The sequence below is a fragment of the Vigna angularis genome, chromosome 9 (genome assembly GCF_016808095.1).
Source record: "Vigna angularis cultivar LongXiaoDou No.4 chromosome 9, ASM1680809v1, whole genome shotgun sequence".
NCBI classification, from domain to species: Eukaryota; Viridiplantae; Streptophyta; class Magnoliopsida; order Fabales; family Fabaceae; genus Vigna; species Vigna angularis.
Genome location: NC_068978.1, coordinates 1,064,896 through 1,082,463, shown reverse-complemented (window position 1 = coordinate 1,082,463; position 17,568 = coordinate 1,064,896). Strand labels below are relative to the sequence as shown.

At 32.4% G+C, this 17,568-nt stretch overlaps 1 protein-coding gene across 1 annotated transcript; it reads left to right on the top strand.

Moving 5' to 3' along the window:
• Positions 1–429: 429 nt before the first annotated feature.
• LOC108320612 (N-terminal acetyltransferase A complex auxiliary subunit NAA15) lies at positions 430–15,763 on the top strand. Its single transcript, XM_017552078.2, has 26 exons — positions 430–675; positions 1,721–1,799; positions 1,995–2,077; positions 2,169–2,318; positions 3,921–4,036; positions 5,017–5,122; positions 5,828–5,899; positions 5,991–6,106; positions 7,888–8,020; positions 8,489–8,566; positions 8,652–8,705; positions 8,845–8,915; positions 9,145–9,199; positions 9,270–9,365; positions 10,051–10,179; positions 10,282–10,364; positions 10,453–10,683; positions 11,024–11,156; positions 11,237–11,344; positions 12,009–12,140; positions 12,226–12,282; positions 12,740–12,837; positions 12,953–13,011; positions 13,097–13,208; positions 14,516–14,616; positions 15,028–15,763. Exons 1-26 carry the CDS (start codon positions 625–627, stop codon positions 15,201–15,203), a joined length of 2,679 nt encoding a protein of 892 aa, XP_017407567.1. The 5' UTR covers positions 430–624; the 3' UTR covers positions 15,204–15,763.
• Positions 15,764–17,568: the final 1,805 nt, after the last annotated feature.

The following is a 17,568-nucleotide window of genomic DNA, read 5'->3' as shown; positions in this document are numbered from 1 at the left end:
TTATTAATTTTATATATAAGTTTAAAAAATAAAAAATATATTAAAATAAAAATATATTAAGAAAATTAATTTTAAATTTTATTAGATTTATTTAATTTTTGGAATATGTTTTTTAATTAATATCAAAAAATTAATGCATAATTAGTTAATATTAAAATAAAAATATATCTAACGATCTAAATAATTCAGATGTTATTTTTAAAAAAAATGTTTAAAATATAAATAAATTTTAAAAAATTAGTTAAATCATTTTTAAAATTAAGAAATAATTGAACAATTTTTTTTATTTTTATTTTCATTATAAGTAAGGAATTAGAAATCATAAAATAAAAAAAAATAGATATTCGGTGGGTTTATTGAAGAAAGTAAATGGTAATTTCATGGTACAAGGCGAGAAAGTGATATACACATATATGCGCACACACATCAAAAAGACTTTGGTTGCTTCGTTCGTGTTCACAGTAGGGTTGCTTAGCCTCGTTTTCCTTTGCTTTGCAGCTCACAAAACGCCACCCTTCTCTCTCTCTTCCTTCTCTCGTGACCCTATCATTTATTTTCATTCTATTCCCAATTCCATCGATTTTCTCTCTCACACTCTCTCTCTCTGCAACACTCTCTGCAACAATGGGCGCTTCTCTGCCGAACAAGGAGGCCAACCTCTTCAAGCTCATCGTCGTAAGTTTCGATTCGCTCTCCATTCTCGCTCTTTCCGTTTTGCTTTTCTGCTTGCTCATCCAAGCTCCGCGCAGCTTTACTCACTGTGTTTCTTCTCCATCGTAAAACCCTAGATTCTCTTCTCACGCTATATTCCCTCGTTTACAATCGCTAGGAATAGAAGGATAGTTAGGGATCTTTGCCTGAATTTCGTTCTTCTGTTTTCTGATGTCTTTGGGAATTGGTCATTTCGTACTTTGGACTTTGAGCTTGTTGCCTGGCTTCACTGTGCTCTTTGTTTTCTGTAGGAAGTAGTTTCTTTCGGTGCTGCAAATCTGGGACTTAAGTTTAATGGAAGGGAATTTGGGATATTCAGTTAAATTATATGTGTTGTTTTGTAGTTGTTTTAATCTGTAAGTTCTCACTGGTGTATCGGGTTTTCGTGGGATTGGGACAGGTTGGAAATTCGGTACTCCGGGGTTTGAGTTTTTTTCTTTATCTCCCGCACATGGGATGTTAGAAGTTCGACCTGATATTAAAAGGACTGAATATGGTTGTTCTTATAGAAGAAAATGTTGCATGGTTCGCTTCATGCTATACTACACCCAGGGAGACAAAGAGAGAGAAGTGTAGGGATTATAGGTGTGATAAGAAGAGGGGGTGGGGGCGGCGGGGATAGGGAAAAATGATAGATTGTTTGTAAAATATTTGCGTCCATGTATCACTATTTTTTTCATCAATGTGTGTTTGCAGGCTACTTAACTAATCATTTAACTATGCTGTGAATAATAAATACAGTAAAATTTGGAAAAAGTTATTGCATCTTTAAGGAATTAAATTGAAAAAGGACGTCAGTAGTTGAAGGGGATTCCCATGCTTTGAATATGTTTGGCTTTGTTCTTGTTCTTTGTAGTTGGTTTTACTCTACGGGAAAAAAGATCATTGGTCATTCACTAGCTCTTGCAATTAAAATTTGGTTTTTCTTATCATTAGGATATTTATGCAACTGAGATAATATTGTTTTTGAGGATGTGAGTATACGTGTCACTGTTTTTTTTTTCTGCAGAAATCATATGAAACCAAACAGTATAAAAAGGGCCTCAAAGCTGCTGATACCATTTTGAAAAAATTTCCAGACCATGGAGGTATACTTTTTTTGGTGATTATTTTCCGAGCTTTACTTTTTTTTGCCAAGGTTCATTTTATCTCCCCCCTTAACTGTTTAAGTCATGCGATTTTATCCCCATCCCCTTTTCTATCTATTATTTCTTATTTGTGGCATGTTTTGCTTCTTTGGTCATAATTTTATTTATGTGTCCGTTCCTGTTCCTTGATGATAGAAACTTTATCGATGAAGGGTTTGACACTAAATTGCATGGATCGTAAGTCTGAAGCATATGAACTTGTTCGTCAAGGATTAAAGGTTTGTTTGTTGTCTTTGGTTTTGCTCCAGTTGTCTATCATACAATAGCTATTCCTCGGATGATCAAGCTTTGAATTTTATTTTGGTACAGAATGACCTTAAAAGTCATGTTTGCTGGCATGTTTTTGGTCTCCTTTATCGATCAGACAGAGAATACAGGGAAGCGATCAAGTGCTATCGAAATGCACTGAAAATAGATCCTGACAATATTGAAATTCTTCGTGACCTATCACTCCTACAGGTAGCATCTTAAATCCATTTGTCTTTTTTTTTTCTCTACATATCAATAAGTTTATCGTGGATGTAAGTCTTTATGGTGGCGTGTGCTTAAGTTTGAAAATCATAATATTACTCGTTGAACAAGTGGAAGCATTTTCTACCATTCCCATTTGCAAACTTTTGCAATTAACTTTGGTTGGCTTAGTTTTTATTGTAGCTACTAAGTTGGCGCAACTTTTTCAACTTCCAGTCCAGACATTGAAATTTAAGAAATTAACATACCAAAATGACTGTTTGTTGTTTATGTTAGAATAGTTTTTTATGTACTTACCTTTTTCATACACATAATACATTAGCTGAGGGAATACTCGTTGAGTTTTTATATTCTGTTTTCACCAGTTCATCACTGTCTGCCACTGTCCACCATCTCTGTCTGGCTTTTGGTTTTACTACCGTTTGTTGCCTTTTCCTTTGACGAACCCAAGGTTAAGTGCTGCTCAAGGAGTGCAATTCAACTCAAGAAGTTGCGTGGCCTAATACTTAGGCATGCTGTGCCAGGGACCAGTATTCTCTGATGCTCTGTCTGGGCAATGCAGCTTGTTAGCCTCTTGTCTGACTACCTCTAGTAACTTCGTTGTCTTCATATGGGCACATTTCTGCCATTGGTTCTCATTTTTCACCTACTTGAAGTTGTTGGGCACGCAGTCCCAAAAATAGTTTGTTCCGTGCCCTTGAAATGACCTTTGTATGTTCTCCTTCCCTCATTACAACTGCAAAACTCAACCCAAAAAATCAGTTGTCTCGGTCTGCCTGTGGTGTCGTGGTTCCTTGGTAATGGTTTCCATGACCACTGGGAGAAGGAATCTAGCTTGACATTAAAAGTGCCTTCCTTTATGGTGACCTTGAGGAAGAAATTTACAGGGAGCAATCTCCTGGATTGTGTTGTTAATGGGGAGTATGTTCTACTTTGTAGATTATGCCGGTCTCTCGCTAATTTATCACTACTTCTTGTTGACCCGATATTTTACCATTTTGGCTGGTTTTTATTGGTGTGACCATTTTGATATTAATTTTGCACCATAACCATACCTGACACGAGACTGTTCCTGGTCGAACCAGCTGCTCTACTCTGTTTTGAAGCATATGGATTTCATATCATGGGAGCAATTTGTAATTATACTTGTATATTATATCATGAAAATTTAAGTGTTTTTGTGGGAGCATTGGTCCTCAAACTCCTTTAAGTAGTTCCATCCCTGCCTGTTATTGAAATTTGTATGAATGCTTGAGCTCATAATATGCTATCTGATAATATTTTCAATAAATACCATACTAAAAGTTGAGTGACAAAATGTTAACTTTCTGTGTTAAAATTGACTTGGAGGTTGTTTTAACATCCCAATACTTCTCTTGGAAACATCCTATTTTGTTGTAAATATAAGTTTCTTCAAGATTGGTACAATATCATATTCCCTTGGCATGAACTACTGTAGATAGATGTTTCTCTGCTGTACTATTTTACTCTATCTATTACTTCTCATTAAATATATATGCATGTGAATATATCTTCAGTGTTTTTTTTTTAATGATTTCATTATGATGTTTTTTTACACTTCACTCACAGGCACAAATGCGAGATTTATCAGGCTTTGTTGAGACAAGACAACAACTTTTGACTTTGAAGCCAAATCATCGCATGAATTGGATTGGATTTTCCGTAGCCCATCATTTGAATTCCAAGTAAGATTTGGATTTGCATTGAATTATTTTTTCTGAAATGGTGATAATAGTTGTTGGCCTCAAATCTATATTTTCCAGGTGCTTCTTTTGCAGGTTTATGTTTTTGATATAAATAATTAATGCATGTGATTTATAATTTTATCCCTATTTTACTCTTTTTCCCCTTTTCTGTTATTTGTAACTGGCAGTTGTGTTGTCTGACTCCTTGTGGCTTGATGTATTTTTTATAAGTTATATTTAGGTTTTATGGATGGCTTTTAGGCCATAAGATGGGGATATGAAACTCAATATCAAGCATACGATGATCTTGAAAGACTAGGACTAGTTCCGTGTGAGCTATTAGCTTGTTGTCAGATGCTATTTCTCTTATATCCTAGGAGGATCCATAGAGATACATAAATATTTTATTATTGAGTTCTCAACCTGGTGCCTAGTGGATATGTAAATATTGAAGCTTTTATTATTCTCAAGTATTAGTTTTGACATTGTTATCTGTCACTAAATGTATTTGTTGGCATTTCTCTAAATCTGGCATTGAAATGTGGTGATCATTTTTTCTGTGATGTCATTTTTTATAAATAATGACAATGAATAATGAGTTGGCAAATTTATTAAAGTAGAAACATGCAAAAAAAATGTTGTTGAGTTTGGTTTGAAGACTTTGTTAGAGACTATTTGATTTACTTGAAGAGCTTAGAAGTAGTTTATTTTCTTTTAAGTCATTGTTACATAATAGTTGGGTTTTCCTACATAAATAATAATAATAAGGAACATTATATTTCAACAGATTTTTTAGGGACCAATTACATGGTATATTTACCCAAAGGGTCTTTTATTTCCTTTGGTTTCTGATCTTTATAATCTGAACATTAGGATCAAGCCTTACTTTTTGATTTGCTATTGTAAACGGTTGCTGTTGAAAGATCATAATTTTGTTCTTATGGTTGTTTGTAATACTGACCTTTTTGAATGTGTGCCAGTGCATCCAAAGCAGTTGAAATTTTGGAAGCGTATGAAGGGACTTTGGAAGAGGATTATCCTCCAGAAAATGAACGGTGTGAGCATGGGGAAATGCTTTTGTACAAGGTTTTCAGTTGTTTCTTTTTTATGCACAATGACTATTTAGATATTAAGTGCTTGATGTAATTTTCTCTGTCAAATGCAGTGATTTGGATTTATGAATTTTTGCCTTGTCTCATTGTATTGCCAGATTGGCTATATAGTGAACTGGCCACCTGATTTGGTCAACCCTTGGTCCAAAACAGGGCCTATTTAAAATCGAGTCCAACAGATATGGTAGTCATTGTCGTAAGTCTTGGTATTGGTGACTTATACCAAGCATTATGACAGGAAAATGGTTGTTTTCCAGTTATTTCATCCGCTTAGCCTGACAACAGGTGGAGAAATCTAAATACTCATTGTGAATTCCAAGGTTGTTTCCTTGGTGGTGTTCATTATACACTGAAGCTTCTGTCAATTAGATAATCATCAGACCCTTAGTAGGGCTGGTCTAATTGAAGTGTGTTTTGGCTTTATGTGATGTCCTTTTATATGTTAATGATGACTGGTATTCACTACGGCTTTACAAATCTTATGAATTATTTTGTTACTTCGATGAAACTAAAATTAAAGATTTTGATATGATTCTAGTCAAATTACATTGTATTGAATATGAATATTTTTGCTGTCAATCTATTGTTGAATGTTCAAGAATATGAAATCTTTATATGGGTTGACTACTGATATTATTTTTCCCTGTGGTGTTTCTCTGCACCAAATCTTTTTGTCCAGATCTCGTTGTTAGAGGAATGTGGGTTTCTCGAGAGAGCTCTTGAGGAGTTGCACAAAAAAGAATTTAAAATTGTATGTATGTTTTAGTAATTAACCTGGGTAATTTGATAAATGTATCTACTATTATATGATATCTAACTTGCTTCTGATTATACCTTCCTAGGTTGATAAGCTTGAATACAAAGAACAGGAGGTGTCACTTTTAGTAAAGCTTGGTCACTTACAAGAAGGCGAAGCTTTGTACCAGGCATTACTTTCCATGAATCCTGATAATTATAGGTGATCTTTGTTGCCACATATACTTTAGGTTTGAGTGTATCGGTTGATTAGTCCTTTTAAGGTTTTTCTTGTGTTTTTGTCCATAATAGTTTTTTTGCACCCTCAGTTCTCAATAGAATTGTTCTATACACAGAATCTCCATTTTAATTATTCATTATGTTTCGAACGGTGAGACTGAGATTACTGCATGTTTTCTGTGATGGCTCAATTATACTTTTAGTATGACTGACTTTTACTTCCCCACCATCAACCCCAAGGCATGTAAATGATGTATAATATTTTGTTTAACTTTTCATAGCTTTTTATCTTTATTGTATATATGCTGTGAATACTTTTTTTTTAAATATATTTCTTTCATTATTATATTATGTTGTTGGGATGCAATTTGTCTTTCACGTTATAAAAGTTCCTAATGTTTTTTAATCAAAAAACTTATGGCATAGTTTCTGTTGATTTTTAAAAATTGGACCTGTAATTTAAAACTGTTATTGTACCGGTTCAATTATGTTTGGATTACTGATTGTTAAATATATATTTTAAATATGGTACAATATTTTTAGTAATAAAATAGTTCAAAATCACATAAAACAGAAGTTAGGGCAAGTATTAAATTAGCACGGAAGGATCACATTACATGTCCTGTAAGAGATCAAACAATTAATAAGGGGCTAAGTAATGTTGCTAGCAGCAATCCATATTTGGACGTCATATGAAGGCTTTAATTTCTAAAATATATTTTTTAATAGAAACAAAAATTTTACGAATTTCAAATTCTCTATTTAGTATGTTTGTATCAAATAAGTTATCTTCCACTTGTGTTGAGTAGTTCTTAACTGGCTGTTTACTTTACCCATGTTTGGGTTCGTTTAGACTAGTTACCTGGTGAATTCACTAATTTCCGAGTTGAATCAGTCTGGTTTATCATCTATGGTGTTTGTTGTAGGATTCTTTCTCCAAAACATAGAATCAAACTTTTCTCTTATACTCTATTGTGACAGATTGATTGAGTTCTATACGGAATGTGCTTTCTATGTGTCTGTTCAGCTATGCAGTTATCTTATATAGTTAAAATCCATAGTTCATGCTAAAACTGATATCTGAACGCAATTATTATTTGACGCTATTATTAACCCATTTGGAGAGAAAAATAATTGGAAAATTGGAGCTCAATATTCTGTTTCAAGATAGCTTGTCTTAATTTAGAAAGAAATACATTCTAACTTGTCTGGTTTTTTGAAACTTCTTACACTTCATAGTTATATTTCTTTTTTCTTTTTATTTTTTCTCATTTTTTTGAGTGCCTCAGTTTGGTACTGGAAACTGTTTACCCGATGTCTTAAGGTGGGTTTTGTGTGAAATTAGATTAGGATAAGCAGTGGTTGTCTTGTCCTAATTTTAAGGGAAATTATAAATGGCCAAGGGGGATGATTTTAATTCAGTGGCAGAATAGTTTTAAATTTGTTTTTCTTTTGAACTTGGTTCTATTCAGTTTGATACGTTGTCTACACTGTATTTTTTTTATATGATAAGCAGTGCATGTCTTGTCCTAATTTTAATAGAACTTAAAATGTTTTTGAATACTCTCCAGTAAATGGATGAGGGATGATTTTGATTCAGTTGCAGAATTGGTTTAACTTTGTTTTTTCTTTTAAATTTGGTTCTGGTCGGTTTGATATGTTATTTACAGTTATGTACACTGTATTTGTGTATGTTATATTGCTTATTTGTCTATTATGCTTGTTGAAACTGAATTTTAGTTCATGATTCATGTTACTATTCAGATACTATGAAGGACTTCAAAAGTGTGTTGGACTTTATTTAGAAGATGGACAGTACTCGCCTGATCAAATAGATCAGTTAGATTCCTTGTACAAAACACTTGTACAACAATACAAGTGGTCTTCTGCTGTTAAGGTAATGCTTTGTATTGTTATTGCAGTTGTTTTTACCTGTTATTTAACATCTGCCTCATGTATTACAGTTATCACTTAACTAATATTTCTGCCATGTTATCCGTGTAAAATATATTTCTGTCTTTGTATCACAATGAGTTGTATATATTAATTGCATCCTTTCTCTGAAAATAGGTTAGCCATTCAAATATTGCTTCATTATATTTAATTTATTATGGCATGGGATTTTCAAGTTTTCTTGCTTTATGTTATATATTGAGAAAACTTGGATTTAGTATCTATTAGTATAATAAGTGTGTGAGCATAGTGTTTGTTTTTTTTCTCTTGTATAACAATTTAGAAGATGTACGCGGATCAAGGAATCCTTTTTTTGGTGCTCCACTTGTATATTTCTTAGCGACATGAGTGTTACTATTGGAGTGTGGTTTATTTAATGAAAAACATTCCTTTTTATCTTTTTATTTGCCAGAGAATACCGCTAGATTTTCTACAAGGTGACAAATTTCGAGAAGCAGCAGACAATTATATTAGGCCTCTCTTAACCAAGGTTTACAAAATTCCTTTTCATATTGCATTATGTCTAGCTTCGTTGTCTAATAGTTGATTGGGATTTCTTTTGGTGTTGTTTCTAGGGCGTTCCCTCTCTGTTCTCTGATCTATCATCCTTGTACAATCACCCTGGGAAGGTTAGTCTTGTCACATATATTCACACTATTGGGCGTTTGAGATTTCGTATGCTTATTTTTTTGTGCCCTTTATTTATGCGGCTGAAGATTGTTGATTTTGTGGGTTTTGATTGTTTCCTTTTCCTTAAACTTTGTACAGGCAGACATTTTGGAACAACTTATTCTTGAGTTAGAGCAGTCAATCAGGATGACAGGCCAATATCCTGGAGGGTAAAATATTTGTTAACTTTTGTGTGTAACACATGAATGGAGTAAAATGTTCATACAGTGCCTATGTTAAGAACTTTTTCTTGGTTAGCTTTTGCATGAAGAGGAGAACTTCAAGACGAAAACATTCACTTAAAATTTCCTTGGAACAACCATAAGCAAATCACCAAAATGAAACCCTAGAAACATTTGTTTCTTGTATTTATAGCTAACCAATGCTTCTCTTTTACAGGACGAACAAAGAACCCCCTTCAACTCTTATGTGGACTTTGTTTTTATTGGCTCAGGTTGGTGGCTATTATTTTAATTTTTATATTAATTATCACATTTTTACTAAGAAAATTTGTACGAGTGCAGCATTATGACAGGCGGGGTCAATTTGAAATTGCTCTTTCTAAAATTGATGAAGCTATAGAACATACACCCACAGTCATTGATCTATATTCTGTCAAGGTTAGTTGGAGTTATAAACTCTTCTCATTTCTTTCTAGTTCTTTTTTTGTATTGTTAAACTTTCAAAATTCAAATCCTATCCTTCAATACAATTCCGTTACCTGTTTGATTTGAACGTTAAGATGAATCTTAAATGACTTTTGTATTATGATAATAGAATGAATTTGTGCAATTTTATATCAATATAAATCACATGATTTAGTGAATTGTTATTATTTTTTTTTAATTTTTTACTTATTTTGCCAACTTTTGTGAAAAAGTTAAAATCATATTATACTTCAATTGTTAGATGAAATGGAATTAAAAGAGCATTTATGGACGTATCCTATTTGATTATTCCACTGTTTTATTTGTCACCCACTTATTCAATGCATGCACTATTTGGTTAATTTATTGACTTGTTTCCATTCTCTAAAACATAGGCTTTACAAACACACAGAGACACGTATAACTAATAATTGTTTTATAAGACTTATGGTTAAGATGTTTTATCTATTTCTATGTTCATAATGGAGTAAAAGTTAATATAGTTTTACTTCAATTATTACATCGAACACTATATCTTCTATGATATATTCGAAGTGATTGTTAATTTTCTCAAAATTGTATGATTCATACAAATTATGATATACATAATTCAATATATACCCAAATTGAAAGATTGTTGTTTCTCCCTGTAAAACAGAGTCGGATACTGAAGCATGCTGGTGATTTGGTTGCTGCTGCTGCATTTGCAGATGAGGCTAGGTGTATGGATCTTGCTGATCGTTATGTTAACAGTGAGTGTGTTAAACGGATGCTGCAGGCTGATCAGGTTTTTGTCTATCATTTTTTGGTTATATTTGGATTTTAAGTACACAGGCATTGCCACTTTCATTTTCTGATCTTTATTCATATATGTTCATTTGATACAAAGGTGTCTTTGGCTGAAAAAACTGCTGTATTGTTCACAAAGGATGGGGATCAACACAATAACCTTCATGACATGCAGTGCATGTGGTTGGTATATCATGATGTTTTAATATTCTGCACTATCTAAGAAGTACTGTGTTTAAATTACTTAATGTGTCACATCTAACTTTGGAAGGTATGAGCTTGCGTCTGGTGAAAGCTATTTCCGCCAGGGTGATCTTGGACGGGCTCTCAAAAAATTTTTAGCCGTGGAGAAGCATTATGCTGATATCACGGAGGACCAATTTGATTTTCATTCTTACTGCTTACGGAAAATGACATTGCGATCTTACGTGGAAATGCTTAAATTTCAAGACCAATTGCATTCACATTCATATTTTCACAAAGCAGCCGCAGGGGCTATCAGGTGAGAATACCTTGCTGTCTTTTGTTGGTATTGTGCTAAATTGAAGAGTTATATCTACTAGTATTGTGTGGTAATTTGATTGATGGGGTTGTCATATCATGGGAGTTAAAAGCTGAGGTACTCTGCATATGCATATGGGAAACTAAACTTGTGTTTTTTGTTTTTAAGTTTCTTTATTGTTATATGCAAGAGCAAGAAGATTTTTTTTGTTTTTTGCATTCTTCAAGTTTGGTGGTAATTTATGGACTGTTATCTGTTCCGGCTTAATTAATACTAGTAACTCAATGTACTTCTGAGTTATGATTTTTTATGATCTCATAAACATAACACTGAGTTTCAGATGCTATATTAAGTTGCATGATTCTCCCCCAAAGTCTACAGCTGAGGAAGATGATGATATGGCGAAGTTACTTCCTTCTCAGAAGAAGAAAATGAGGCAAAAGCAGAGAAAGGCAGAAGCAAGAGCCAAAAAAGTATTGTAATCGATATTTATAGTTTCTGTTGAACTGCCTGTGGAAAAGGCACTTATCCTGTTGTTTACACTTGTTTTTAGGAGGCAGAAGAAAAGAATGAAGAGTTGAGTGCAAGTGGGATATCGAAGTCTGGGAAGCGGCATGTAAAACCTGTTGATCCTGATCCAAACGGGGAGAAGTTGTTAAAGGTTTAAATTTAATGCGTTCAATGTCTATTAGAATACATGAAAATATCTAATTATATCTAGATTATATCTGAGTAACGTTGAGAATATTAAGATTATATCTTATTTGGCAGTTTTGAAATTTCATTTAGCGCTGAGAATAAAAAATTTCTCCATGACTTAATGTGGATGACTTACTATATGTTACTCCTCGATTGATTGTCGACATGCATTTTTGCATTTTGGGTCTTGGTAGAAAAACTGTAAATGTCTTATCATCAATGTATGTTACAATATGTGCGTAGTTGGAGACCATGAGTTATTAAAAATGAAAGGGTTTTAGAAATAGATAATACAAGTAGTTTTTTTCTACTATGCTAATTAGGATTCAGCAGGATGGAGTTGCAAACATATTTGCATAGCGTGGATGGTTATATAGGGTTATTATATTTTCTTACAAATAAAATTTCTTGTAAGAATAAAAAATTATATGAAGTTTGACAAGTTAAAGCTACAGTACATACTTCGGATGTTAAAAAACTATGTCCATTACGTGTTTAAAGAACATTTAAAATTTGTATAAATAAAGCATAATTGTCAGGATGAAACTGCTGATTTCAACGTCAGAATGTTTCTGTACATATTCATTTTAGAAATTCACCCTTTTCTTGTGTTTTTCCCTACTTAGGTTGAAGATCCACTGTCAGAAGCTACTAAATACTTGAAGTTGCTGCAGAAGAATTCCCCTAATTCATTGGAGACACACTTGCTCTCTTTTGAATTATATACAAGGAAGCAAAAGACTTTGCTTGCCTTTCAGGTAGGAGTAGTCCAGTAACTTAATTTATCTTGCATCACTTTCTTCATATTTAAGTAATTACAATTCTTTCTCCTTGGGATTGTAGGCTGTGAAGCAGTTACTGAGATTGGACCCTGAACACCCTGATTCTCATCGTTGCCTGGTATGGTGTCTCTATTGAGGAATACATTTCCATGTCACTGGAATTAGAAAATTTACTATTGTAATATTTTCATATTAAACTAAATAATAATACAATTTAATCTCATAATCGCCCATTAACCCATGTTTTTTATGTAATTGTAGCAGGAATAATAACATAATAATAATAACATAATAATAATAATAATAATAATAATAATAATAACAATAGTAATACAAAGCAGTTTTTATAATTGCTTTACTTTAATCCTTGTCTTTATCAAGAATTGCATGAAAGGCATATATGGCACCTACGGAACCGAAAGAAAAAAAAATGTAGCGTAGGATTTGGTACTGGCTAATCCTAGTCTGTTTTTCAGTTTCTTTTTTCTCATTTTCCTCTTTGTTATTTTCTCCATCAAACACACAAAAGGAGGATAAACCTTTCTACTTGGATTTATTTGTTCCATATGTTGCAGATTAAATTCTTCCATAAAGTGGGATCCATGAATGCTCCCGTGACTGACAGTGAGAAACTGATTTGGAGAGTCTTAGAGGCTGAGCGACCAAATATTAGGTTCTTAGTTGAAAATTTTCCTTCTTTTGTTTTCTTTAGTACTCGTATCTACAATTCTTTTATTCATTTTATGATTAGCATTTGATTATAACTTTATCTATTTTCTTTTTTGCAGCCAGGTGCATGAGAAATCCCTGTTTGAGGCAAACAACTCTGTCCTTGAAAAGCATAAAGGTTATAGTGAACTTTATCATCAACACGGCAGTTCATATCTATCAAGCTTCTTTACGAAGATTTCTTAATTTGTTTCTGTTTGCAGATTCTTTGATGCATAGAGCAGCTTTTGTAGAAATCTTGCACATTTTGGATTCAAACAGAAAATCCGAGGCTGTTAAGTTCGTTGAAGAAACAACAAATAACACTGTGCCCAGGTAACGCTTTACAACATTTTAAGTGATGCTATCATGCTCATTCAACACATTCTTTTTGGAGTTAAAGTAAAATAAATAAATAAAGAATTTTAAAAATAGTGGGTTGGGAGGGAGACAGATTGATTTGGAAACTGAGGGAAATTAGTATTTTCTTCCTTTTTTTTCCCCAAAACCTCGACCTAGTCTTTTAAAGTTCCCTTTTTTCCTTTTATTTATAAATAAAATATAGTTGTTTATTTTCCTATTAAATTCAAATTTTGTTCTGGTTTCTAATATGTTTTTCAACTTTTTTGTCCATAATATAGTTAAAAGTCTAAATCGTTTTATTTTACTGTTCAAAGTGTTATCTAAACAAATTTAGGATGAAAAACAAAATATACGATTTATTAGGGACAGGAAAATTTCATTTTTTTTTATTAGAGACCAAAAACAAAATTTGGAAATTTATCAAGAACCAAAATCATATTTATGCCTTTATTTTTTTAAGAATTTTAATAAAACTTGTTTAAAACATTATTTCCTTTTAAGGAGAGAAACCCCATGAGGCTTTGCCAAAACTAATGTGTTTCTGACACGTGCATTTGCTGTCGTGTGTTGGGTTAGACATCATTTTCTTTATCATATCACGCAGCGCACATACTTTGATCTGTGAAAACTTATTGGAATTCATAATCTCACCCCCACTGTTTTTCGCGGTGGGGGGTTGCTTGTGGTCCTGCTGAGCTGATTCATTGAGAGGACTTAAGCTGATTGGTTTTGAGAGTAATCAATGGCATAGTGAGAAGAGGGAAAGGATATTAAGAGTTGGGGACAAGCCACCCACACGTAGAATTGAGATTGTGAGTGGTTAACATTCAAGTACAACCGTCCTGCTTTTTTTGGATGAAGATGAATGGGTTTCTTTTCGAAATGCCAAACGGTATTTCTGTATAAAACAGTCCCGTGTCTTGTTTCTAATTTAGTTTTTGAAAAGCGGTCAAGTCCTTTTCTTTATTCCAGGGATGGAAAAAAGGTCAAGAGGTGCCCAAGTGATAGCAGATTACGAACAAAGAAATACTGGATGCTTTTAAAATGAGGATTTTAAAATAAAGTGACATTGGTTTGTCTTTTAAAATATATTGCATGAATAGGTGCTTATGTATGTGTTTTGTCCTATGATTTATGGCCTCTGACGTGTCGATGTTCATTCTTGTTTCTGTATATGATTTATGAGCTTAATCTCTGTTTCTTTCTAGATTCATTTTTAGCTATCAAATCTTAGTAATGGTATCAAACTAATGAATCTTTCAATACATATCTTATGCTAGAAATGGAGCACTTGGACCAATCAGGGAATGGAAACTTAAAGACTGTATTGCAGTTCACAATCTTCTAGAAACAGTTCTTGCTGATCAGGATGCTGCATTGAGTAAGTATAACTTGAACTTTTAGATCGCCTGACTAATTTTTCTGTCGGTTGGTTTGGACGTAAGGAGTAGTGCGTATGGTAATTTTAGCACGTGATATTCGCTGCAGATGATATTTATTATTTCTACAAAAATAATCTGTTCGGAATTCCTTTTCCTGCCTGCACTGAGATTTTTCCCTCTTGAAGATTAAAATTACTAATTGCTTTGAAGCTGGCATGGTTTTCTATTCTTAAGGAAAAAGGGGCAAAAGGAGACGAGGATTGTTTGCTAAAACATTTAGTCATTTTAATCTTTTTTCTACTCACATTTAATGTTGTTTCGGTTTATATTTAATTCCATTTTCTTATTTATATTTTTAACAGTGCAATAAAGCATGGAGAGATTAAGATTAACTCTATGTACTCTTGCAGGATGGAAGGTGCGATGTGCGGATTACTTTCCATATTCTACGTACTTTGAGGGAAAGCACAGCTCTGCCTCTCCCAACTCGACCTTCAACCAGTTACGTAAGAACTCTGAAAATGAGAGTGTTAACCACATCACATCAAACGGGAAACTAGAGGCATTTAAAGATCTCACTATCTGATAAAGTCGAATGCATCCATAAGATGAGGCTAAGAGACATGCGTGTTACCCAGTTTGGATGCTTAGAACCAAACGGCATTTGACACTCCCAGAAACGACCGCGTTGCAGTTTGCAGCAACAAAGGTCACAGTTTTGGTGCGGGTTATGGCAAACTCTACACTCCACGTATTTTCTTTGCATGATTTCTCCCTCCCATCTGTGATATTTATTTGGTTTGCAAATGTGTATAATTTCACCTCAATTATTATGTCTTAGGATTGCCTTTTTCAATTTGTTCACTTTTTTTTTTCTTTTTTTCTTCTGAGAGGTGGTACACGGGGCTCCATAGGCCTTTACCATCGTCTTGGATTTTCATTTTGGTCGTTGGGAGAGCTACAGAATGATTTAGGTTTCGGTCCTGCATCCAGCCAACATACATAGAGGGAGAGCATGTTGTATCTTTCCTATTTAATTGGTCTATTCATGTATAACCATTAAATTATGTCAAAGTTTTGCAACTGGATGCCAAAATGACGTAATTTTGGATGATGAATTCAGTAAAAGAATTTCGGTTGGTAGAACTGTTGTATGTGAACAGCATTTGCCGTACCTATTATAGTACTCGAGTTCGTAGAAACTGCTATATAGGAATTAAGTTTTGACTATGTAGAAGGAAACATACTGTGTTTTGGTGTTCAAATCATATCTAATTTTTTATTGCGATAATCGAATCTTATTATGCAAACTCATGATGAATTCGAAGAACCTCTTTATTTTGTATGGTACTTTGTACACATCTCATGTCAATTGTCCATTAGTAACCGAGCGCATCCAAACGCAATTTTTAATCTCAAGTTATAAAATTTTAAAATTTTAATCTGAAAAGGAAACATTTTTTTTTCTTTTTTTATTGTGTCAAATTTCAGGGAAGAAATTATAATGGCATGAACCATGAAATAGGGTATCAAATATCAATTATATAAATGTCAAATAATTATAAAAAAAATATATTCATTAAGATTTCATAACAACTATAATTTATATATTTGAGTGTAATCTATTAATCTAACTTTGAATATATCAATTGTAGTGTCCACATTAAATTTTACATACCTATGATATCATACTGGTTGTTTCTAACTGAACAATCTATCAATTTTTATATTTCGATTTTTGACAAAAATATCATATTTTCATTGATAATATCCTTTCACCTAAAATTAATTAAAAGTTCCTACCATTGTTAAAAATAAACACAGTAAATAATTAATTTACAAATACGATATTTAAATTAGACAAATTCTAATTATAAATATAATAACTTTTAATATTTGGTGTCAATGAAGTGAAAATCATACACCTGTCATTTTGAAGTTTAAATTGCTTAACATATAGTAGCTAAGTCAGTTTTCCCTTCTGTTTATTTTCAAAGCAGATCACAAAAGAAAATAAAAATGCACTTCCCACTTTACTTCAATCATTGATTTGAATTAATTGCTAGTCAATATGTTGCTACACGTATGCATCTATACCTCTAACCTTAAAAAAAAGAATTCTTTCATTAATTTTGAATTTACTAATGCCTTTTTATTTATAATCATAAAAACTTTAACAAAAGCAAAATTATCATTATGAAAAAGAGAGAGAATACTAACAGTTATTATTACAGTACTGATTAAGAAAGTCAAAAGTGCTTTTTTTTAAGAGTGCTATCAACACCCTCACCTTAATCAATTTTCAGTAAGAGTATTTATTTATCATATCCGTGACTAAAGTCCTTATGTAAGACAAGAAGGAAACAGATAATTATCATCCATTTGCACTTTTTTCAAGTCAATTTTTAAACTCAATTAAGAAGGAGAAAACTTTATTTTTTAAAGAATTTCTTTTGGTGTGTAAAGAAGGATTTTTCTTTACTTTGTTGTGAAGTGTGGGTGATTACTTTGTTGATTAAAAATAAATTATATCGGTTAAATCATTTAATAAGCTGAATTATTGAAAAAAAAATGTCAAAATGGTTACGACTCCTGATTAAATTCGGCTTAGTAAAGGTTTAACCTAGATTGAAAACAAAAATCAATTTTTTTAAATATTAGCTAAATTGAGTCCATTTCATTTAATCTATGGGTTAAATGGATTAAGTCAAAATGAACGTGGATTAACCTCCACCAACTATTTATTAATTTTTTACTATTTTTCAAATTTTTTTATTAAAATTATTCATTACTTTAAATTTTATTTTTTAAAATAGGTTAAATAATATTTGAATAATCTAAATGTTTAGTTTTTTTTGTCATGTTATGTGGGTTGAGACTTTAATTTTCAAATATTATTTTTATAATATTGTTTTATGAAATTGATAATTACTTTGATTAAATGGTAGAGA